This window comes from Lagopus leucura, unplaced genomic scaffold, assembly GCF_019238085.1.
Source record: "Lagopus leucura isolate 7727_CA_CO unplaced genomic scaffold, USGS_WTPT01 Super-Scaffold_100002, whole genome shotgun sequence".
NCBI classification, from domain to species: Eukaryota; Metazoa; Chordata; class Aves; order Galliformes; family Phasianidae; genus Lagopus; species Lagopus leucura.
Window position 1 is genome coordinate 47,546,648 of NW_024962263.1, and position 26,389 is coordinate 47,573,036.

General features: G+C 37.1%; 1 protein-coding gene across 2 annotated transcripts in view; it reads right to left on the minus strand.

Annotated features, from left to right (window-relative positions):
- Positions 1-3,691: 3,691 nt before the first annotated feature.
- Positions 3,692-26,389, minus strand: part of CDH2 (cadherin 2) — a 113,244-nt gene continuing 90,546 nt past the window's right edge. For both annotated transcript variants that reach the window (XM_042868989.1, XM_042868990.1), the window contains exons 12-16: positions 25,424-25,657; positions 24,891-25,124; positions 23,186-23,325; positions 12,017-12,181; positions 3,692-5,121 (exon numbers count right to left, since the gene is read on the minus strand). In XM_042868989.1, coding sequence (XP_042724923.1) covers positions 4,915-5,121; positions 12,017-12,181; positions 23,186-23,325; positions 24,891-25,124; positions 25,424-25,657 — 980 coding nt within the window. In that variant the 3' untranslated portion in view covers positions 3,692-4,914. The remainder of the gene's footprint in view (positions 5,122-12,016; positions 12,182-23,185; positions 23,326-24,890; positions 25,125-25,423; positions 25,658-26,389) is intronic.

A 26,389-nucleotide genomic window follows, 5' to 3' on the forward strand; every position in this document is an offset into this window, starting at 1 on the left:
TCAGGGGAAAACTCTTAATTATTCCCAAAACTTCCTCATTATTCCCACTTTTTCTGCAGCACACACTAAGCAAAAAACAGTTATGCTATGCTTTAAGGAAACTCCTGGGAAAGATCCACTGGAACAGGATGCCCAAGGAGGTTGTGGATGCCTCATCCTTGGAGGCATTCAAGGCCAGGCTGGATGTGGCTCTGGACAACCTGGTCTAATGGTTGGCGACCCTGCACAGAGCAGGGAGGTTGAAACTAGGTGATCATTGTGGTCCTTTTCAACTCAGGCCATTCTAGGATTCTATGACTCTATGATCTTTGCTTCTTAAAGAAGCAAAACTTACATAAAGAAGATGAAGAAAGAAAGGACACCATGTGAAGTACATCATCTCTGGCTGAATGAAGAAAGCAACATGTATAAAATACACCATTGTCTGTTGTGTAGTGATGCATTTAAATGATTTTGCTGCATTTTATTTGAATAATTAATATTGACCAAGTTAACAGCAGTCAGGTACTCTGCTGTCATACTCCTGGCCCAAAAAAGTACATATGCTTAAACCATGCTACTCCTGCTAGGAAGAAGGCTCCTTAGGATGTTGCAAGTAGTTTTCTAAGGTAGGAAATGGCAGTGGCTTACCTGGACATCCTGAATGACTAGACATGTTGGAAAGACCCTTTCAGTAATTTGTGCCTAATCGCTATCAGAAGACACCCTTAACACGTAAGGTGAATAGGGCCCAGTTGCAGTAAAGACAAACTCTCTTCAGGGTTAGGAACTTGATGGGGTTCCAGAAATACAATATAGCAAGAACCAGAGCTCCCAAGAAGCAGACTTCATATGGCTTTAAGCATCAGAACAAACTTTACTACTTCGGCACCAAAAGGAGGCAAATAGCTCTCTAAAATGTTTTTGTTCGCAACTGTGAAACATCTTCTGTGTGCAAATTCAGACAATAAATTAAACATCTTTCATTTGAAATTTACATGAATTTATAAACATTTTATAAAGCACAGTCAAGGAAGACAAAATAATTTGGAGCAGAAGAAGCCAGTGCTTACTGCCTGCCTTATCAAACTTATTTATGTGGGTCTTTTGTAATTCAGAAAGACCACAGTGAGCTTTACACCTAGCCTGTAATGGTGCTACAGCACTACACAGCAGCAGCATCACTGACAACGTAGTCACCAATTGAGAGCTCTACTATCATTTAGTTGGGCTATGTAGAGGAAACCTAAGTATGGTTTTTAGTCTGTTACAATCTGAGTAGTTACAAACTTCACAGGATGGGCAGTGATAGAACAAGGGGGGGAATAGTTTAAAACTAAGACGGGCGGTTTAGGCTAGGTATTAGGAGGAAGTTTTTTACACAGAGGGTGGTGACACACTGGAACTGGTTGCCCAAGGAGGCTGTGGATGCCCCATCCCTGGAGGCATTCAAGGCCAGGCTGGATGCAGCTCTGGGCAGCCTGGTCTGGTGGTTGGCGACCCTGCACATAGCAGGGTGTTGAAACTAGATGATCACTGTGGTCCTTTTCAACTTAGGCTGTTCTAGGATTCCATGATCCTTCACCAGTATACTTGGCAATCTCAGAATAAACACAGGAAGTTAGATCTATCTGTATGTAAGGTCTTCTGTGTCTATTTATGACACTCATCCTCAACAAAGACCCTTCTCTTCACCTTTCCAACCTCTTAATTTCAGAAGGACATAGCGTATGAGGAACTACCACTGAAAGGAAATACAAACTGCGGAAAAGGCGAGACAGGAAAAGCTCCTAAAGCCCAATTCCTTGTCAGCAGCTTCTCTTGGATAGATACAATGTCTACAAGACAAAAGCATTACTTATCACTGCTAAATCTCATTTCCAAAACATGCAGCCAGAATTTCTTGAAACTGCAGCATCTACAGGTTGATCATCTTCTTCCTCTCTGACCTCTGAAATTTAAGTATATGTGACTAAAAACCACTTCCACATTTCTATAATAGCAATAAACCTGAAGCTGGATGAATGAGGATCAGTTTGAACACATTTTTTTTTTCCTTGTAAAAGCATTTGAGATGTACAAAAAAAGTTTTACCCTTTGCTCTGTTCAGTAGACCTAAAACTGACCTAACACTGGATTTGAGAACCGTTGCTAGAATCGCAAAGCAGCTGTAGACAGAGCTATAAGATTGTCTGATCAAGACAGAGATAAATGGATATATTAACACTCAAACATATGAGCTCCTATTGCTGTCCAAGAGAGCTGAGTGTTCATAAAAGACAAAACCTACCATGTTTAAACAACATAATGGACTACAGTCAAACCTGGAAATCTCACGCATCCCTCCTTATCTTTTAGCATTCAATCTCAATTAAGTAATTTCCTTTGTTTCCAAACAGCAGAAACAACAGGATTATTGTTTTTGCATAAATCACAGAAGTTGGACAGAAATCAACATGCCAGTAGTGGCCTTCTGCTTACTTAACAAGCTTCTGCAGTTTCAATGCTGCCTTTTATCAAGAGTTCCATCTTTTATTATGCATAGCCAGATTATTTTTTTCCCCACCCTACTAATTAACATGAAAATAGCTTAAAAAAAAACCTCAGTGATAGTTTTGACACATTACTGAAAAATTAAGGCTTTGTTACAGCATCAAGCTATAGTTACTAGCTCACAAGATAAATAGCAGTTAGGTATGCAGACACAAAGGATCTATCTCAACCTGAGGGGGATTCACAGCATCATCAAGATTGAGAAAGAAAGGAGGCATGCCTGTGAAAAGCTTCAGTGAAGAAGAGATATCTCACTTTGTAATCCACAGTCATATGCAGCACATAATGCTGACTCTGATTTCAGGGTTCACCTCTGGAAAACACAATGACATTAAGTAAATTGCAGTCAGAGTGCTGAGGAAGCACTGAATTGGCACCATGCTGAAGAGCATCACCCAGAGCTTCCGAAGACTTCCCAATGATAAGGCTGCTGCACTACTCTGTCTGGGTCCCCTCCCGCCGCTCCAATTCTCTCGACAGGCTGTAGAAATGTGCTTCTGCTGACTACAGACTTCACACTGCTCACAATTAGGCTCCTAATGAGTGTAAATGTAGACTTTAAAGCTGAACAGACTGTTGCAAGTGAATGGAAGGCAGAATTACTGCACCTACTGCGCTTGCTTTGTTTGCAAATAAATCACTGTAACAGGTTAGAAATGTGTCTGGTAATGACTAATCTCCTAAAAGGACTTGTTTTCCATGACTGTCAGCATTCTCCTCGAGGGACGTGAGGTGGTGTGCACCAAGTTAATAGGGGCCTTCTCTTTACTTCAGAGTTCAGGCAGCAGACGGCGGTCAGGATCTGCAACTTACTTGTTTACACAACCAGCAGTATCAGCACAAAACCAATCTAGAAATGAGCCAAAAAATGGTGAAAGATTTATCATTTAGATGAAGTACATTAAACCAGAGAGTCACCTTCATGGAACTGGAAGTTTTGAACTCCCAGCAATGGCACAATCACTCTGCTTCACCTGAGAACTCAGCTTCCCAATCCATGCTGAAGTTTCTCCTCTACACAGCTGATTTTCAGTCCATTCAGTACTGAATGCGCAAGAAGTGCACACTGGACACAATTCAAATGTGCTCTGTGTATGTTTTATTTACTACGCTTAGGGCTTACCCAGGTAGGAAAAAAACTGCCAAACCAAGCACCAGATCCAAAATTAGCATTTTATTCAGAACGTTGGGGTCAGAGGTGTATCATTCATATTCTGGTACACAATACAGAGGCAAAGCTGTTCTCAGAAGTCTCTCCAGTTTGAAAGCTCCTTCCCCCTTCCCTCCCCACCCCCAAAACATACTGTATATTAACTCGTGCCACCAGTATTAGGCCAACTCCCCCCCCCCTCCTTTTTTTTGGTACAAATTATGTAAAACTTTTGTGCTAGGAACTTTTTTCCCTCCCCAAACAAACAAACAAAAAATAATAAAAATAAAAATAAAAAAAAATATTGAGTACTCTAACTACAGTTCAACAATTGATTCAATGTCACTTGTTTGCAACCTGTTTTGTAAATACTTTATCCATAATGAAAGATATAAACATGCAAAAACCTGAATCCATAGTCCAAATAATACATACACATGTTCTGAAGTTTCTGCACTTCTCCACAGACTATGCCAATAAAACATTATGTACACATACCATTTTTACAGTGAAGTGGGAAAAAAGTACTAGAAAGTAAAAAAAAAAAAAAAAAAAGAAAAGTGTACATGGATTGCGACCAAAATGTGTCTAACATTCTAGCATAAGGAAAAAAAAAAATAAATCAGTTCTGCTACAAACTGGTGATATGAAAACTCCCTTTATTTGCAACCAGCTGCATAAGTTTTAGAATTTTAGTGAAAAAAATCCCCTAACATCTAAAACTAGAAGTAATGTACATTGTTCCACCTCATGGTCTTCTCTTCCACATAATAAAATTGTTCCATGAGGATTTTTTTTTTAAAATTTTCAGTCTCCTTATTTTAATAAAAGCAATGCGATGTAACAAAAGCATATTGAAGCATATTGTGATTCACCTTACTCCTCCCCACCCCAACATATCTTGTTTCTTTAATGCATCATTTCATAAATCAGTACCATTAAAGCCTTAAACATAAAACTAATTCCGATCTGAAAAAGGTACAAAAAGGCACATAAAATCCCAGTGCTTCTGTACTGTAAAATTCAAGTGTAACTGAGCTCAATATTTTTTTCCAAACAGCATTGGATCACTGATATTCCACGGAGCCCAAATTGGTTTGCAGCCTATGCCAAAGCCTTCAGCAAGCACTTGTGCTAGTAGACTACAAAGTTAAAGCCTAGCTTCTGTATGCTTTTGGGGAATATCAGTTGAAATGTTTGTACTTGTCCAAAAACAAAGTTCACTTTGAAGTTCAGTCATCACCTCCACCATACATGTCAGCAAGTTTCTTGAAACGTGGGCCCCAGTCATTTAGGTAGTCATAGTCTTGCTCACCACCACTACTTGAGGAATTAAGAGAGCTCAAGGATCCAGCAGTGGAGCCACTTCCTTCATAGTCGAAGACTAAGAGGGAATCATATGGTGGGGCTGTAGGGTCATTGTCGGCTGCTTTAAGTCCCTGTGATAATGAGAGAGAGAAAAAAAGGTTAAGTTCTGTATCAGTGAGGCAACACGTAACTGGAACATTGCATTGCTGTTATCTACCAGCCACCACTTGAGAAAATATAATTCTTCTTCTTCTACAGTTCATATAAACCAGAATGGCACGGTTCATGTCTCTGTAACTGCAGCAAAAACATATTTCAATTGCCTTTAGAATGGACACATTTCCAGCATTTAAAGCTGGAAGTTTTGGAACAACTGCACACACTGTTCTAACAAAATCTTAAGAGAACATCACTGAACTTGGAATGATGCTAATAAATATACAGTTTCTGAGCTGTACAGCTCACAACCTGAGGCATGAGCAATATGGGACTGGTTAAAGAGACAGATGGGGAAGGAGAAATAGGCATGTTTGCAAAGATTTGCTTTAACAGCTATCTCACATGGCCAATAACATCTCCACTGACACTGCTGGCCTGCAGTCCATCTGTGTGTGCCAAAAGCTGTATTTAGTTAGTTCTGCAAAATTCATGTGCCTCTGTAGGCTGCTGTGAGATAAAGGTACAATATGTTGGCTTAAGCCGCATGTGTTTTGCCATTACCATCCATAAGATTCCACCTGCTCCTCATAAAACACACACGAAAAGAGCCGCGAAAGCTAAATGCATCAATATAACCATTTTCGCTTCCTTGTTTGAAGGTATTCAAGCTATAAACACACAAATATTAGGTCTTCAGTAATTTTAAACTTCTACCCTCTACAGCTGAATAACCCCAGTCTAAAACCAAAAGCAAAAACGGAACGAGGGAAAAGCAGAAAAAGAACCACACTTCTTCCAGAGGAGTGACTTTCCTCTGTTTCCTAATGTAAGTTCAGATCTAAACAGTATATTTAAAGAATATAAAGCTATTACTCTGTTGTGAGCCACACTTGGCCTGGAAAGACTTACAGCTTGAATATAACAGGCTACAGTTATAAGTAAATGCAAGCCCTCTTGTGTTTTGGATTTTTCAGCCTTGTAGTTTCTTCCACAGGATTAGCAGTGATTTTTCAAGATCTTCCACTTTCAGGATGGATCTATTCTGGCAGATATTGATGAGGAATAATGCGACTGCCAAGGTTCTTGCAGCCTTAGCTAAGGCTTCAAGTTTCTCACTGTTAGATTAATTTTAACCAGTGCAATTTGTGCCAATTTTCCTGTTAATTTTTGATGCTCATTTATTTCTTCGAAAAATCACTTTCTTCTGTTCTTTTTTTAAAGGATTGATTGTGTCTCCTTTGAATTATTTAAGATGCCATTTTTACAAATGTATGTTTTAAACCAAACAGTGCATGGTAAGAATGTGATATAACAGAAACGTCCGAATTTTTTTCCCTATAAATATATATGTACCCCATATATATATGAATACATGTATACCCATATATATATGAATTCGTTAATTATAACCTATAGTATCGATAAAAGAAACTTGATTATTAGCATCTAAAATCATTCAGAAGTGTGCAAAATGTGCCTAAAATAGTTTTGCAAATCAATGCTGGAAAGACCCAGCATAATTATCAAACTAATGACCTCCAATCAAGAACTTATTTTGGATTTAAAGCGATCGTTTCGCATAGTACAACAACATCAAGCACGCTATTAATAGCCAGTATTAGAAGCATAATTTTGAATTATCTGATAAGAATAATTGGTGATGCTTGTTATCTTTCTCTTTGGAGTTTTCCATCCTGACAGTTGCAATAAGGGCAAATGATTCAAGATTCCTAAAAGGCAACAGCAAATACATGCTGGAAGATCTCCTTTGTCCAGCTTCAAACCTTCAAATAGTTCCAAGGCTTTCTCTTTATTTCTGCTGCTGAAGCAGAAATCTAAATTTAAGTCTTAAGCAGTCCTTACAGTATTTGCACCTTCACTTAAGCCTGCTTGGGGTGATGTACTCCCACGCTTTTTGGGCAGAGGTGACAAGGAAGGTGAATACTTAAGGAGTGCTGAGGTAGGAATCTCAGGTGTTTCTGTGTAAAAGTCATTTACAAAGGAGGTTTGGAGAGGAAGTGCTATTTCCCTGCAGTTCTGCCTGGGAACAGCCAGTCAAACACAGGATACTGACTTATTACAGTTAACAATTCCTCAGACTCTAGATTTAATGAACATAGTTTCTAACTTTAAGACAACAAAGTTCTCTGCCATATTTGTATGGCATATTAAGATGATTAAGAAATAGCACGACTTTTTACATCCCTTCTGCTAAGCATATTCTCTGAACTGCTGGGTTCTACAGCACATCTGAAGCTGGAGACGCTTTATGTCAGCTTTGGCAATGAAATTGGCTTATGAAACTCCCCTTGGTTTTAGTATTGCCATCTTTTCGCTTACTATGCCATTCCTTCCAGTACCACAAAGTGCTGTATTGGCATGACTGAGAAGGCAAAAATGATTCCCAGTGACTGCTTACACTGTTTTTGCTGGAGTGGTATTGTCAACCACTCCTCAAAAGATTCGTTAGTATTTCTCAGAGGTGCTCAAGAACTTCAGAACAGTGGATTTCCTGTTGTTTTGATTACTGATTCCTGATCTTGAAAACCTGCAGTTTCCACTAGAGGTAGTTAGAGGTAATTCAACAGCTGAATTGAAGGGACATGTACTTGAGAACAGAATATCCCCCTGGAAGATGGTGAACCAAGATACATTTCATTGCATTTGCTACAAGAGCAATGCATAAAAAGCAGTCACTGAAGAGAAGCTGATGTGACAGCCAATAAGGTCATGGCAATACAAAAGAGAGCTTGAGATCTAGGACAGAATGACTAGCAACCTCACTTACTCCTCTTCCTTATGTGCTGCACATCCTTTCACTGATCAGCAGATAAAGAGGACGAAGAGGAAAGACTACAATGCCTTAATAGAACAATGATGGTGACCTTAAATTATACTTGTATAACTTGCTTGGTCTCATATATACTTGCCTAGTCCCAAAAAGAGCAAAAACGAAATTCGCAAGATCTCAAAATAAGATGAAACTTCACAAAATCTGATCTAATGCTTTTATTTTTATTGATCCTATTACTTAATCAGATTCAACAGACTTTTGATGAGAATGAAAGAATAGAGCCCTACAATGAAGTATGAAAAATGGTTTCAACTTGTTTTTTCACTTGATGAGAGAACACAGAAAACACTGAGGGACCGTGTTCTGCTCAGAGGTGTACTGTATCAATAACCGTTTACTAAGGATGAATCAAGTGTCCTCCACGTTCTCATGGGATGAGACCTTCAGTTTGTGATTTAATTTACCTCAAGCTATGTCCTCTATTGATTACAAATATATTCTTATTAACAAACTCTCCATCACAATAATTTCTTTAAGATTTCTAGGGACAGCATAGGTGATTATTGAAAATGAGCTTAGGTCTGATTTATACTGCCTGCAAATCCTGAATACTCTTAGCATTAGTTATGCTCCACATTCTGTAGGTTATGTTTTAAAAAGCTCAAAATGGAAAACAGTATCTACAGAGGATTCTTAATAACACATGACTTATTTCCCTGACTTGTTTGTACACTGAACTGGAATAAAAGGAAGTTTTTCCGTTGCCCACCCCTCCCTTAAATTAGAGATTCATCTATCCACTGAAACAGACAAAACAAGAAAGTCCCCGAGGTCATTTAGATTATGCCTGCAAAACATATTTTGATTATAAGGCACCTCTGGAACCTTCTTATTTTTACAAAGTTCATGTTTTATTTTAACTTTGCAAGTGTCATAAAAATACTTGAAGGCTTTATCATACTTCTAACTTGTTTTCCCAATGAGAAGTTTTTAGAACACTACAAAATATTCATACTTACACATGTTTCATTGAATTAGGTAGACTTAATACAACTGATGACAGCTGGAAAATAATACACTGCAAGAAACAAAGTAAGTACTGCCAAACAGGAAAAAGATGATCCAGTAGGTCTTTTTCACCTTCTGTTCCTCTGTAATAGGATCAAGAGGAAAAAAATACCCCATGCTTTCTCAGGTGGTGGTAGCTAAGTTCTCTGTATTTGTATCTGACACAAATGATGTACGGTTATTTTTTTGCCAAGAAGTTGAAGTAATTTGGTAGCCAGTTTGAACAATACTGGCACTGTGTCTGAGTGTCTGAGGTACTGGTGAGCATTCAACAGTCTGAATTAATTCCCATACGTGGGGTAGCATCCCAAAGGTTCAGTGATCAGCATCTCTGGGAACAGGGCCAAGCCCTCCAAAATACAGGACTGATCTGCAAAAAGGGTTGCATATTTTCAAGCCAGCAGAGTAAATGCAAACTTTGTTGCAGAGGTAATGACAACTGAAAGGCATCCCCTCTCTGTTCAGCTTGCAACTCAGTTAGTCTGGGACATGGTCTGGGTTAGGGCTGAACAAAAGAGAAGTTATGGTGTGACTTGCAGTGGAAGAAAGTTCTTTGCCTAACCAGGCCAAGTATGGACGCAAAGAAGTATGAACTTTACCATTTCTTATCTTGCTATGTCTTTTTCACAGCTTAGCATATCTTCTGTCTGAACTATCATCCTAAAAGAGAAAACTGGCATCTTTAGCAAAGATATTTCCTTCTTTTATTCCACATAAAACTGAGAGACTTGAAAACGGAACTATTTGTTCAGTCATAACCTTGCTGGGGTTGCTTGCAACACGTGGCAAAGGATGTTATCTGAAGCAAATTTGAAAACCTGTGCAGCCTTGATGTTTATGCACAGGATACTGATTATTTGGAATATTAACTGTAATAGTGACTACTACAGCAAGCAATTGATTTTTTTTTTTGTTCTAATAAACATCCTAGAATCATGTTTGCCATGGTAAATTTTCACATAATTCAAATTAAGATAGAACTACTGTGGAGAAATAAAGTCTTCATTTTGCTCAGTGTTCTGGTAAAACAGACCATATAGAATCCTAGGCAATAATTGTGCACTTCAGAGAGTTAGGTGAAATGCTCCACAGTAAAACAAAATAACAATTCTAAGAAAGAAACACCTTACAACAAAAAGAAGCTAAATATATAACATTTGAAACATAGAATCTACATCATGTAATTCTTTTCAATATGAGGAAGCAACTGATTACCAGCTAGGTTGCAGATAAAATTGCCATGCTTTAATTTTGTATATAAATCTAATGCTAATTTTGTTTTGGATTGAATTATATTATTGGTATCATTTTACAATATAAAACTAGCTGGAAGAACCCTTCTCTTTTAGGTGAAGAGGAAAAGGAAATATGCAGGAAGGTACTGAGCTAATACAACAGAAGTGAGAAAGAAAATGATTCCTAGATTGGTACTAAGATATAAGCATGGGGTTAAATAAAGATAGAGCCTACTGCTTCTATCCATTTATGACAGATTCTTCAGGAGTGACAACATACTGAAAAACAGCATTGCTGAAGAAGTTTGCTGAGTAATTTTAAAGTTGTGTAAGACTGGACAAACTGTCCCTTTTCTGGTTGTTGAGAATCACTCCCTCATTTCTCATTTAGGATCCATATGAGTGTCAACACTGCCGCAAACATGAGAAAAATCAGGGTACTGAGTATCATAGTCTCTTTGCCAGCACTTGCCAGGTACAGGCACACTCATAGGAGAATAGGAAGGGAAACTGATCATCTGGAAGAAGACGAGGGGCTGTAAGGAAGTTCTTGTATGTACACAATTTTGGGCATTTTGTTCTTCCATGACTCTGCTTTATTATAAAAGTCAAATGTATTTGAAACATTTAGAAGTACAAGGTATGCAAAGATCCATTTTGCTAAGCCACTTCATTCTAATAGAGGTCTTCTACAAGTTAGGATACTCTTAAAATAACATCTAATTGGAATAGCTTACAACTAGTTACCTTCCTTTACACAGTATTGCTATGTATCTTACTAGGATCAAACTCCATTTTACACACCCTGCTAACACAGCAGAGACTTCAGTGTATTAGTCTGTTTTTTTTCTTAAAACAAACAACAAGAAACGTATCTGCAAAAACTGTTCCCTTCAATACTTACCCAGCTAGTAACTGCCAGAGATATAAGAAAATTAGAGAATATAATTTACTTCTATTAATCTACAGAATACTGAATTACTAAACCATAATTTACAACTTAAAATAAATATCTGTTTTTCTGTCAGCAGTGAGCACAAGAAATGCATTCTACTGTCCTAAGTTACATAAAAATCAACGACTTAACATAGACAAGTGATTAAAATAATGAAACAAATATTTGTAATGTTATTACTTTCAGAAGCGTGAATAATCTCGTTATAGTGTGAACCTTACTTACATTTATCTTTATTAATTTGAAGAATCAAAGATAATGCAAAGACTTTTAAAGCTCTATGACAAGTATTAAAAGCACTTACATAACATTTAATTTAGCTGCCCTGCTCACTAATCGTATTTGATGGAATTCTTCTGGCCTTACTGAACGTACAGAATTTCCACTACTATCTGGCTTCAAAGGGTAATATATGAGGAAAATGAGTATGAACTATTTCTATTATTAAATTACTCTGAATTAATAAATGAATTTAGGCTAAACTATAATTTTGTTATTCTATTTATTAATTGGAACCCAAAGAATAATCCTGCTTGGAGATACTGTGGTTGTGGCTGATAACGTATTATGAATGTAATTAATACAAATGTGCAGAAGTTAATTGATATATCTTCTCCTTTCTGTTTGAATGAGTTAATTAAATTTGTCTGCACTTTAAAAGAATGTATTTAGTTCAATTTAGCAGGACAACTTTAATTGTTTAAGTAAGTTTTTAAAAGTTATAACGTTCAAATTTAATAGCTACTCATACAGAGTACAATTAAGAAAATATAAAACCTTATAGACCAGAGGAGGAAACTCTTTCTCTCTTTTACCTCATTAATGAAGTCCCCAATGTCTCCAGGATGAGGAGCAGCTGATCTGACTGGATACTGAGGTTCTGCATGGATTGGCCTTTCATCAAGACGTCTGATTCCAACAGGTTTGATGGCATCTGGTTCTACAGTGTCAGGCTGCTGGAGCTGGCTCAAGTCATAATCCTGCAACACGTGAAGCAGAGAGAGTATGTTAGGAGAATTTTAAATGCTGTCTGTCAGCAGAAACATGAGGAAAGAAAACAAGGAAGTACAAGGAATCATTTCACCACAACTTTTATTTTCAGGATTGTAACACGTACTGAGAATAAGTCTGAAACATAGTTACTTGGAGGACATTATTTGATTTATACTCCCTGAACCTACTGTTTTGATTCTGTTCCATCAGATTTGTAGTGGTTCTCATAAATTTTCCATTGAGAAGAAAGGATTTGTGTAGTATTATTAAGAGACTAAACACTTTTCCTAGTAACGATGATCTACTGCACAGAGCAAAGATATCAAATCCAACTCTCATATTTCTAGGGAAATAAACACTAGACATTCTCATTCTGAGAAAGAAGCAAGTGTACTGCTCCGCAGTATTTTATAATACATTCAAGAATGAAGTTTAAGACATCCTGCTGCTTTCATGTGGCTTCTACAATATGAAAGCCAAAGGGGGAAAAATGTCGTAAGAAGTACAAAGCTCCTCAGATTTGGCCTTAATTCTAGGCTTTTTCTAAAGATTACTTGTGGATCTGTTCATTAAGTACTTGATGCCACAGTTTCCAACTCTGGCAGACTGATGAAGCTAGCATATCACTATGAATTTCAATAAGCAGTATATATGTATATTAAATTTTTAATTAGATGAATATTTATGCATTTAAGATAGATAGGCCTGAATACTATTTGCACAGTGTGATGCATTTCAGCACTGTCATTCACCTCGCTGTAGTCATGCCTAGAAGGTAGTCATGCTCACAGATGCCTTTCCACAAGGCACTCGTAAAATTGCAGAACAAAGAACGGGACTTAAAGGCTTAAACTAAAGTCAACCATCCATGAGCTACCAGCAGACAGGGGCTTAACGCCAGCTCTACTGTATGCTAGATGCCCTACCCCACATATAGTCCAAGCAGCTGAGAAGCATCCTAAAATAAGTTCTTCTATAATCAGTATCTATTTTTCAGTAGTGTTTTTCTAGTAAAAACTTTATTTGCAATCTCAATTTGCTGGGTGCTGTCTGTACAGAGGATTACATTTTCATTGGTTCCTAACTGATTCCTGAGGAAGAAATATATACTGCTGCTGTCACTTCATGGAACCTAGGGGGCCTTCTGAGAGTATTACTTCACCAACTGTGGCACCCCAGCACAGACCTTTCAACAAGAAGTGAGGACTGTTGACTGCAGTGAAGGCATTTTTATTGGGAGAGCTTTACTGTCTATCAGATCATTACACTTTCTAATTTGTTTCTCGGGTTCTCAACTGATTGCACACAAATTCATAGTCAAAAAGGTGCAACAGCTCCACTGAGATCCTAGAATGTAGTTTCATATGTTTTAATTAAATTACAAGTTCCTCGGGGCAGAGCTGTAACTTTAACCCTTGGCTCATCAACATAAAACAGAATAAATCATTTCAATGAAGTCGTATGGACTGGAAAAAGTAGAAGTAAAGAAAGTAAAAGTAAACTGAACTCTTCATCCTTTCCCTTTTTATTATGTAAAATAAATCAAAACAGTTTACAGACATACTATCAGAAAATCATATGAGAGTAGAATGTAGTCTTTGGAATTTATGAATATGTATTAAGAGAGTGCTTTTCATACACTTCATTTTAATGCTTAATATTTTCACATGAAGGAATTCAAATAGGTATGGTTAAATGAAAAAAAATATTAAAATCAGGAAAATCTCTCTAGTCATTTCAGTTTTATAATGCTATATACATATTATCTATATATAAATACATATTTATATTGTTATAAACATTTTATATATTTAAATATATGCACATAAATAGAATCATAAAATGGCTTGGGTAGGAACAGACCTTAAAAAGAACAAGCAGTTTCAGGCTGCTTGGTGCCCCATTGAATACTTCCAGGGATGGAGCATTCAGAGCTTCTCCAGGCAACCTGCTCCAGTGTCTCACCACTCTCTGAATAAAAAATTTCCTAATATCTGATCTAAATCTCTGCTCTTCTAGTTTAAAATCTATTCACCCATCCCCATACTCAAAAGCTCATTTCCTGATTACTGGTCATACAGAAATACAATATTAAATAAGTCAGAGTCCTCATATTTAAGGTTATTCTCCTGTGTATTTGTATAGTATGAGACATCTCTAAGCTTTACAGGTACAAAGACAGCAAAGATTGCCATCCTCAAGGCAACAGCAGGGCAGAATGTCTCTTCATGTGGACTCCCACTTTGGATTTCTTTTCTAGGATAATTTATGACACTGCCTTCCAGACTTCTATCAGAGGAAATTTATTGTGCAGGTCTATTAAGTGTCTGGACAGGAAAAAAAGAGATCCATTGTGCTTATTACCAGAGACTCCCAATTCTCCTGTATCATTAAAATCAATACCAACTGCACATCAGTCAGGTATGGCAACTCATCCACCATCTCCTGAAACTGGCTTAATGTACAAACACAACATCATGCAACGTCTCCAGCTGTTTCAACATTCTGTCTGCAGCCAACCCTACTCAATTACTGCAAAGTAAAAATAAAAAAAATATAAAAAAATAAATATATGTATTTCAAAGACTCAGAGTGTAAGCTGTAAAGGGCTGTAGAAATTCCATCTCTTTGCTCAATGTTGCATTCACTGCTAGATAAATGGAAAAACGTTTGCTGTATTATCTAAAGCTCCTGAACAGACTTTAAGGTTAGTCTCAAGCAGAGTTTGACATAGTTAAGCGCAGAAGTAACAGCTAAAAGGAAAACTGTAGTATCAGAGTGAGAAACAAACATGCTGAGCTAGGTTGGGACAGCATGCTTAGATGATGTTCAGGGTCATTATTTCTACTCTAATTCAGAACCAGAAGTCTACAGTTTTGTCCTAGCTTCAGTCTTCTTCCATGTCATCTGTTCATTCTTTCAATCTGCTGAGGGATTAATGAGGAACAAGAATAGGCCCTCTACTGAAAACATACTTGACTGATGGCATTATTAATTCATACAGCTCTTAGCTTTTGTCAGAGGCACTTATTTACTAACTTCTGTTAGTAAGCCCTAGCTCCAGTAATTTTTTTCCCTTCCTTAAGTTTGGATTTGAGCAAATTCCTTCAGAAGGTTTGAATTCTTTTTCTTTATACTTCTGGATAAGCTTAGATGGTTAATGGAAAGAAGAATCAAAGACTGCTTTCTTTTTTTCTTTTTTCCTCTTGGGAGATAGCTAAAACATTACCTTTTATTTTCTAGCAAATTCAGGCCCTCAAGAAACCAGAAAATTACACTGATCTGGTTGTCCAAGTCTACAGGAAAACAGAAGCCTCCAATTCAATGACAGGGATCTAAGTGAAGCAAGCTGAATGACCTCTTGCATATAAAGGGGTCTTACAGAACTATATGAGACCATACAGCCACCTTTTAGATAACTGGTGGCTAATGAGATGACTAGCTTAACGTTTTATCAGTATAACTTGATGTAACCACAAACATTTCTGTTTCCTTGGTTAGCCTCTTTTGATATCACTATTTACTCTTACTGGGGAAAAAAAAGTTCAAAAAAAACCCAAAACAACAACAACAAAAAAGCAGACAACTAAAACCCCACTATCACCTGTACTGAAACAGAAGAACTTGCTTTTGATTTGTTTTTGGTTTTAAGAAAGAAAATAAAAGTCAGGATCTCCTAAAAATGTATTTCACCAGAAGCTGCATCTTGTCAAATTGAGTTATCCTCAAGCTCCCTTACCACAAAAGAAACCAACTTTGTATCAGCCCAATTAGAAATATTAACGCTATTACGTATTCACTCATTTTTAGACAGCTTTAAGCAAAGGCTTGAATCATTAGTAGCTCTGACCTCACATTCCTGAAATGTGAGATCCAAGCACTAAATGTCAAAACCAGCTACCTGAGCCATAGAGACTAACTACTTTACCAGCTGTGCAGACAGAAGAGTCCAAAACTGCTAAAAGCTTTTCTTTAAGAACCTTTATGCAGTAGTTGGAAGCACAGTTCACATATCTCACATTGAATAGAAGAAATGGCCAGAACAGAAGAAAATGCCATTTTATATTCCCTAGTAATCACCGATTTACAAAGAAAAAGAAAATGCTTTTCCCTTAAACAACTGCCTCTTGTGCAAAGCGGCCATTCATTTAATAGCACTTGAGTAATAATCCCTCATACAGCAGCCATCAGCTACAGCAGTGGGAGAAATATCTCTGAAGTACCTCACTTTCTGGCTGCAACCAATCTTTGGGGTTAAAAAAAAAAAAAAAAAAAGATAATCCAGGAGGTAGAATTTCCCAGAAGCTTCAACTTGAAGTTACCTTTTTCTCCTGGATTAGCTGCTCTGTGCTTGAATTTTAGAAGTTATAGGCAGTAGCTTAAATTGAAAACGTATCAGACTAACTAGACCATCTCAATATGAATGCATACTAAAACAAAGCAGAATTCCAAATACCAGATTAAAACCACAAGTTAATAAACCCATAGATTTTTATGCACAGATGGGTTGATCTTAAAAGCAATTAAACAAGTTTTTGTTGTTGCTGTTTTTTTAAAATCTCTCATAGAAAGAAAGCTTTGGCTACATATGTATACAGGCCTGGACATATGACTCACATAACAAAAATACAACATCTGTTTCTCATTTTCAAAGCATATGGCCTTTATGAAGACATACAGAAGTTTTGATCTACTCCCATGGAAGAAATCAATTTAATTGTCACTGGTTCGCTTAATTTGATTATGGCAGCTGTAAGTGGCATTCACTGGACAAAAACATATGCAGTGCTCTAAGAGCAAGTAAAGCAGCACTGGCAGAAGTCTGCATTTCACAAATCTATTTTACAGGATGGTATCTTAGTATAAATCCAATTTTATTTCAGTATTGAGAGAACAGAGCAAATTAAGACTTGGTCATAAATGGTCATGGATAAAATGCATGGCCATCTTCTCCTCCGCATTGTTAATTCTTGTCTTCTCCAACAGAGAATTGGGACAAGGGAAGCAATGCAAGAAAAATTTAGGTGAAAATTCAGGAATTTAAAAGTCTTATACAAATAATGAAAAGGAAGTAAAAACCAATCCTCTAACCATTCTATCCCAAACTTATTGATCACGATCATAAATAACTTTGATATAATCATAAATAACTTGCACATAAAATATTGCTCAAGTTCTGCAAAACGCTCCAAGCCCCCTAAATCTTTCATTTACTGAAATAGGATTCCAAAGAAGGAAAAGCATGTGGGTTTGACTAGATGCAGACTGCAGGTGGGAGTCTAGTTACAGTGTCTGCACTAACAGTTGGTCTTTTTTTGCAATTTATTTTTTATTACTTTCTGCCATATTCCTTTTCCCATTTGATTTTATTGTTGATAAATCTAAAGCATAACAAGTTAATCATTTTTAAGATAACCAAGAAGCTCACTTATCTGTTTTAATAAAAAAGGTGAAAGTTAAATTCCAACTGCAGATAAAACACAATAACACTGACAAAGGATCTAGACAGGATAAAATAAAATACAAAACAATTTTGTAATGGAATTACGGAAACATTACTTTTCCATGATGAGATAAAGATTCACCAAAGAATGATAATAATTCCTCCACAGGAGCACTGCATGAGTCACTCACTCAAAAAACAAGGTCTAAGTAAGCAATCACTATTCTCAAAATAACTTCCTCCTGTTTGTAATATTACAGATGCCTAGGGATACCTTAACCGCAGTTATTTTATTCATTATCATTTAAGTTTTTAAATGAAATATTTTACAGTCTTAAATGTAATACAGAATAAAGGTTAAGAAGTGAGAGTAAATGATCTGAACACTCCAGATGGTAAAATATAATCATATGGATTTATACTGTTGATGAAGTAGCTCAGAAATATTGTTTTTACAACAGAGCTTACGATAAGATCCAGCATATAAAACTGATGTAATCTTAAGACACCAATATCCAGAAAGTAATGAAAAAAGAAACAGAAAAAAGAAACAAACTATTAAAATACAAATGATTACTCAGTACATTTTTATCAGTGACACACAAATGCTGGAATAAAAAGCTATCCTCTTTCACAAATGAGAAACTCCTGTTTAGAATTTAGATCCAGTCACACCTAAAAGTAGACTATTATGTTTTTATCATTAAAATAATTGCTATTTTATTTATCAATATTAATGTGCAATAAAACAGGAGAAAAAGTGAGCTATCGACTAACATCTGAACAGACTGTAAGGAACAGTGATTTAGGAAGGAACAAGCAGAGTTCTTAGTAAGAAAAATACTTAATGATAGCAAAATCACTGCTTTAGAAACTCTTGTATTTGAGTGTGATAGTCAGGTTAAAATACATTCAAGACAGCCGAAAATAAATAGTTACAAGGCACAGCACTTGCTGCTCTAATTTGCATCAACAAGACCACTTGCATGACTACGCACTATTAAAATTCAGGAAACATCACAGAACTGGACTCAAAGGAGATGTGAGGAGCATCTTCCGTAACGTACTATAGAAGACTCATGAAAAAACAATTAAATAGTAAACAATATGTATCACAGTTATCAAGCTGATGCATGCATCAAGTATCCCAGTTGAGCACCCACTGCCTCAATGTAAATCACATAAGTGGCTTGAGGGACGTGGTAGAACGCATTAGTGATGTTTATAGGTTGTGATCTGCCACACATGCAAACTACGTGGCAGACGTGCTAAGTGCTTTAACACTCAGCCAACGTAAGGTTTTTGCATTTAGAATTGACAATAGTGTTACAAGCTGACTGCACATCATGCCACCAGGTCTATGTCGGTCCTCTGTCTCTCACTCACACCTTCCGTCTGCTAACAATTATAAGCTCCAGATCATGTGGCAATTCATTATTAATCAAGACTGTCGCTCCCAGCTTCAGAATTTGTCATAACACTTGGTAACGTTCGTTTCAGAATATGGCAAAGTGTAATGCCTCTGCCACAAATAGCTAGGTTAAACATTCAGAGGGAATAAAAACCCCAAATCCTTCCCAAAGCAGTCCCACTGACTCCTGTGGAATGGTGGCGACCCAAACTAACTCACGGTGTGACTCCAACAGGTAGCCAAATTGTTACAACTAGAAAATTAAACAAAACCCCTGAAAGATTAGCAGACTTTCTACCTGGAGTATCTCTTCCCTCTCTAAACACTCCATTCTCCTTTCAGCATCCAGAACAGTGGGAAGGAAAAAAAAAAGAAAAAAGAAAAAAAGAAAAAAAAAAACACTCCTGCCTGGACAATATGAGTGTTGTAGAGCTTTCAGAGTCAGGTTTTCAACTTTATTTTCCAAAAAAACAGAATTTCAAGTGAAAAAAGGCCAAAACAGTTCCTGTGTTGACAACAGTCTGCATTGGGAGCAGGCTGACATCAGTTATGACTGACAGATATACAGCCTTTCTGGCTTAGGGAATTAAATGCATTTTTCTCTACTGTGGAGATCACACAATCCTGTGTAGATCATTCCAAGCTAGAGACAACGAATCATTCCAGAACCTCAATTTTCTTTACAACCATTCAGTCTGCCAGTGAGCAAAGCAGGTCAAGAAGGCCTCAGAGTGGATTAACAGGAGACACAATAAATTGCTCTTCGATGACAATCTTCACATCACAATTAATTCAAAATTCTAGTTTGGGAAGGGGGAGAAAACACACAAACACAAAAGACAACAAAGCATTCTGCCTCAGAGGAAGGAGTTGGAATTTGGAACTAATCAAATTTGTTACTGGATACATCACTCTGATTGCACGAACAAAGAATCTGAAAGCAACATGCTGAGCATGCTTTAGGAGAGTGTTGTGACAGCTTGGAAACCTAACTGAATAGCATTTAAGAGAAACAAACAAAAAAACACCTCCTAAACAAATAAATGACCCTCCAAGAACAAACCAGAAGCCTGAAAGTAGTTTGGTTTAGGATCCAAAGAATCTTAATTTTATCACTTTAGACATATCTTTGGCGTCTCATCAACCAAATCATCTGGTCACCTAAAATATCTGCATAAACAAGATGACGATGAGGCCACACTATGCAAATCTTCAAGTATTCATTCAGAAGAGTGGGTAATTTTAAAAAGGCCTAAATAATTTACTTGTTATCAATAGGAAAAGGAATTTTAAAAGGTAAAGATTATAAAAATATTTCAACTTCTTAAAATATTCTGTGCTTTCACTGAAACTTGCGAGAAGCTTTGAGCATTCCCCTTTATTTTTCTGCATGAGAGGCATCCAGGCTTCCACCTAGGCTGCCTGGTCAATCAGCACTGATCTTGTTCGGGATAAGGCAGCAACAAACATTAATACTGACATACATATTTGCTGATCATCTGCAGATCCAAGGCTGACATTAAACATCTTTTTCTTGATTTTAATGGAACACTGGCCTGATGAGGCCTCATTCTGAAAACCAGTTTTTGAGGGCAGTCTTGAATGCTTTTTTCGGAACATCTAACTTTGATACTTTAACTCTTTAAATTTGGGGAAAAAGGAAAAAAAGAAGAGATAGTCAATGCCTAAATAGCACTTTACATTGCTTTGCCTGTACAGGGTTGCAAAGATGAGATAACTATTTGTAAGGAACTTGTTAGGACACTAGAAAAGCTTGGCATAAATAGTTCTTAAATCATATACAAAATGTGTGCAAAACTGTTTTATAAGAAATAACAGTAATGTTACATCAAAATAGTAGTCCCCAGAGGGTTGAGGAGTGAGGGAGGAAAGAAGGAAAACAAGAACAAGTGAACCTAGGAATTGTGATCATCCAGTTAAGCACCAATAGTAATCTACTTTTTTTCAGTAGTGAACCATCAAGTTAATGAAGTTCCATGAAAAGCAAGACAGAAGATATTGAGACCATCCAATGTAGATAGAAAATTAGGTGCCAACATGAAAGTTTGTATTCTCTGTTCAGACACATGATCACTTTTTTACTTATCCTTCCTATGACATTCGGTATGTCTGAAGTGTACAAAGATCTTTTAGATTCCTGCTCAAGGGATCAAGAGAGTGACCAGTGTACCTCAACAACATGGTTGGTAATTACAATAATTAATTTCCAACAAGGTCCTCAAAATGTACCATAAGAAAGAAAGCAGGGTTTTTGTGGCTAAAAATCTTTCTTTCTTTTTAAGTCCTTGAACTTCCCTTTATCTTGGTGCTTCCTCGACTCGTCATTAGAACTGATTCTCATTTCCCTTTTCTTACCAGTTTACTACTGCACCAACAGTTCCTCCTTTCACTGCATGCACTACATCCATTCATAGATTGTGAAAGGCTGCGTTTCTGGATGATTTACATCCTGCTAATCTTTAACTGTGTTCACAAAATGTTACGTCCTGCTGCGCTCCCCTGACTATCTCTCTGATAAAAACAGCACATTCCCTGCTGAGGAGCACTGTGTACAATGGACAGAGGAGAGACTCCAGCACTCTTTTCAAACGATTATTTTACTCTTCCCTATGCTGCTACTACAAGGCTTAAGGTTTCTGATCTGCAGGCACAACCTCTCCCAACACTCTTAACAGTATCACCTACAATTTCGTAGCCAACAGTATAAACACTGAAAACTTTACTGACTCTATCCTGGGAACTGTGTCATCAATAATTAAAACCAAAACTACATAAAAATTGCTAAGCAGATCCTCCAGGGAATTGTGGGTGGACAAGAGCTGGGGATACATGAACTGGAAAATTAGTCCTCACAGGACAGACTTTCCTTGTTATCTTCTGTGCAATAACATGCACAAGCTGGATACAGTTCTTGTATTCAGTCTGTACAATCAAACTGGAATATATATAATCTCAAAGGGTTGCCTTCAATTTATTAATATAAATGATTTTCCAAAACTGCATAAGCTGAAGTTTCCTTTGCAAACTGCTTAAAAACAAAGTTATGCGGAAAACCCGGGAAGTAGGAACAGGAACTGGGGAAATGCAGGAAGCCTGGAAGTTACTAAGGATAACAAAAATTTCATGCCAACCAACAGAAGAGCAGAGGGAATCCACACGTGTCTGCACTAGTGAAGGGAGACACTTTTCAGATAACTGAATTGCCTGATGAACATGACTGGGGATGCGTGGAAAAATTATACTTGATTTTTTAAGGCTTTTTACTGGAAAATTTCTCAGGCTGTATTATATGCACTGTTCCCTTCATAATTATTACACTCACTTCTACCAGTAATAATGTGCATTAGTTTACTGTTTGTCACGCTCATAAAGCACTTAACAAATCTCCTCTGAAGGAAGGAAACCACACTGCTCAGAAATTCACTAACTTTGAGAGAGGTGGTAGGGAAGAGAAAGAGGGAAAAAGTAGCTATTCTTAGCATATACACATCACTCCTAGTTCTCTGACATATCAACAATGGTTCAACCAGAGGTGATGTGAGAGTAAATGCATATGGCACCTGCCTGGAAAGGTATCTGAATAAACACAGATGTGCCCTGACAGCTACTTGAAACGTAAATACTTTCCAAGCTGAAATCCCAGTAGTGGCCAATCTGTCAATAGCCCACATTACTGTACATCCAGAAAAGCATTCCAATAAACAAGGGTTGTATTTGGAACAGACTGTATTAGCCACTCTGTATTAGTGATTCCATACAACAGGATCCCAGACAAGGAGCGGAAGGTTTACAGATTACAACGAGAAGGAATTTTTATTTTCATTTAAATATAACTGCCTTGGTTGGAATATGGCAAGAATACCATGATTTTTTTTTAATGGAGAAATTAGCATGCTATTGATTTTACATATTACCCAAGAGACAGAAAATTTCTGTCTGTGCAACTGCAAAAGCAACATGAGAAAGCAATGTTTCTTTTCAGGTTTTTAAAATAGTACTCACTGTCTCAGTGTGTTATGGAGAAATTAGCTACTTATTATGATTTGTCAATAGAAACAAAATAAAGTGCAGAGCGAATTAGGAGCCTTTACATAAAAAGCATTCATCATTCCCCACCTGATCTTCTTCTCCACCACCTTCTTCATCATATTTCAGAATGTTGTCCCTCACATCATCTTCTGGATCAATTAAGAGCTGCTTGGCCTGACGCTCCTTATCACGGCGCTTCATCCATACTACGAACATCAACACTAAAACTACACAGCAAACAGAAAAGACAAACACACATCTTGATTCTAAAGCATGGAAAACTGTGCAAATCTAAACCACATTACTACTGTTATCTTTTGTTCTGGATGAGACATTTCAGTATTCCAGGATGGCTTTCTATTTTCAAATTTAAAAGAAGATAGCTTAAGCTGAAGAAGTTTAAACTTAGGATACTATAAGCAACTTGATTTGGAAATCTATCACATATTACTTCTCTAAGTCACAAATCTGTATCTGCAAAATAAACTTGTCATAAAGTAAGAAAAAACAAGTATAATGAATCATTGAATTCAGAAGGAAAGAAATCTTTCCAATAGTAATAAGAATTCCAGATTACACTGCCTGCACGTTTCCCTACTATGCCCAAACAATATATGGCACTTTACACAGTGGCATACATTTTTAATCATTCATTACCAATAATTTTTCTGTTTTACTGATTGTTTACAATCTAAAGCTATTAAAGAAAGCAGAATAACAAAGAAAGCAAAATAAGAAAAAAAACAGAATAAATACACGATTTTCTAATATACTAGGTAAATTTCTAATTATACTGACACTTCTTCCCATGAAGGTAGTTGTATCTCGAATGTAAAAATATGAAGAATGTTTAAAAAAAGAAAACAAAACACCAAATAATACCTTATAAGATGCGGCAGTTTCATTAAGTGTCTGCCAAACCATTATCTGACATTTTAAGAGTGCCTTGTACCAGGAAAATCACTGTGCTGTTCTTGTGTTCAGCCATTGGCTTTGCCTGGCTCAAAGACTCTCCCTCACGCTCCCCACCCCACGACTCCTTTCCATCATTTTCTATGTTCTGGACTAGTGCACAGTATACTCTAAACAGGTTAATCTTTCTCTTGTGTTCTACCACAATCAGAAATCAGTTAACCACAGTGTGTAGGAGAACTGGCATCTAATTTACTACACTGGACAGATACTTAGTCATGATGTTTAGTCATTTCCCCATTTCACAAAAATAAAATACTAGCACAGCTTTATGTAGTACTTGAACAAATACACACATCTCTTTTTCCTGCATGGCTGCCAGCTTGTCAGGCCTTATATGAAGTGCTGTGATACATTACTTTCCAAAATCATAAAATAGCCTACTTACATTAATCTGACACACAATAGTAGTAATGCCAGAGCATTCCTCAGAGGCTGTGCAACCTAGTGTGGGAGGTGCCAAATTACACAGTACCAACAGGACCACAGACTAAATGTCTGAGGGCTAATCTCACTGTCGTCCTGATCACTCACTGATGTAATGTAACATGTGCCCTTGGGCACAGATGGAAAACTTCCTTCATAAGCTCAGCGTGGGGATGGTGAACTTGACTGCCAAGTATCCATGCAAGTGCTAATTATGACCTTTCTCACAAACTCCTAATCCATCAGAAAGTTTTCATACTTGTTCAACAACAGTTTTTGTATTTGAGGCTTTAATCCCTCCCTGGTCTTTGTCAAGGTACATGGGATTGAAACATAAAATGGCAGTTATAATACAAGAGTAAAAGACTCAGGATTGAGAGATCCATATACTTACTGAGCAAGATGATGATACAAAGCAGAATTGCAATGATGGCACCAGTGCCCAGTCCTGCGCCAACAATCCGGTCAACATCAGTACAGTCCCCATTTATGTCACATTGGCAAACTTTCACTTTCAGCACAGAAGTGCTAGATGCATGTGGATTTCCAGAATCTGTAATTACTATGGGCACATCATAGATACCAGCCTCCAGGAACCTGATCCTTAAAGAAAGCTGGGCATGATCACCTGTGGGTAAAAACAAGGCACTTGTTACGAGGCAGTGTATTGCTCATGTTGTTGTAAAAAACAAATGGCAAAAACGGCTTTGCATATTGCATAAGTGGGTATCAGACCCACTAAGTGCATGACTTCCTTACTGTAAACTTCCTTAAAATTTATTCTTCTCTGGGGAACCTGTGCCAAGGTTTTTTCCTATTTATGTTAACCAGATCAGCATGTATTATGAGGTAACACTAAAGTAGAAAACAGAAAACAATATGCAATAGTTTCTTTAACACAATTAAAATTTCTGTAATGTTAATTACCGCTAATTCTAACAATAGTCCAATTCCTCTTAATACTAGGAGGTGAATCAGGCAGCTCAAAGGCAAATGGGCCTGCATTTGGATCAATATCAGGGTCTACAGCAGTGATGTTAATAGCATTAGGCTGCAGGGTTTCACAAGTGGTGGCTTCTTTTGGGTTCACTTGGGGAGCATTATCATTGATGTCCAGCAAGTATATCTGAAGTGTGCCAGTTCCGCTCATTGGAGGAATTCCTTGGAGAAAAAAGAAAAAGAACCAGGTACTGAGCCTGTTAACAGTTGTAAAAGTACTTCAAATGAAATCTTAACAACACTTTTCAATTACCATGCACGTTTTGGTATTCTGCCTTTACCAAGCCTTTACTGACAGTCTAACGCTGTCAATGTTCCTGCAAACACACAAATAATCAGTAGTCTGCCTTTAGAATAACTGTCCTACCCAGCAAAATTCAACATAACTGCTGATTCACAGGTGAGGGGGACTCCATCACTTTACCTGAACAAATAGCTAGGTTCCTTTTTCAGAAGTCCACATCAAATGCATTGGAGAATTTGCTGGAGAAATTCTTTATTAACTTCTAAGACTTACTATCATCCTTCATCACATACATGATACTTAAATTCTTTCTAATACTTACTTTCAGCATGTGGATTCTTACTTCTAGACACTTGTTATCTATACTGAACGTGTGATGCTTCCTTAAACCTTGTTAAAGTCACACATTTATGAGAACATGTAGCACTGAATTTCTTGGTATAATTAGCAATAGTTCTCATTCCTCATGCTGTACCCAATAAAACTTCCTTCCAATTCTATTTAATTTTACTCTCCAGAACAGGGCCAAAAGGATAGAAATAGCTGACCTAGCTTTGTTATACTGTACTAGTTTGCATAATTTTACCATTTGTCTTCTTTCCCAAATAAACAGCCTCAGCTTTCCCTTCTAATGTGAGAATACTACTAAA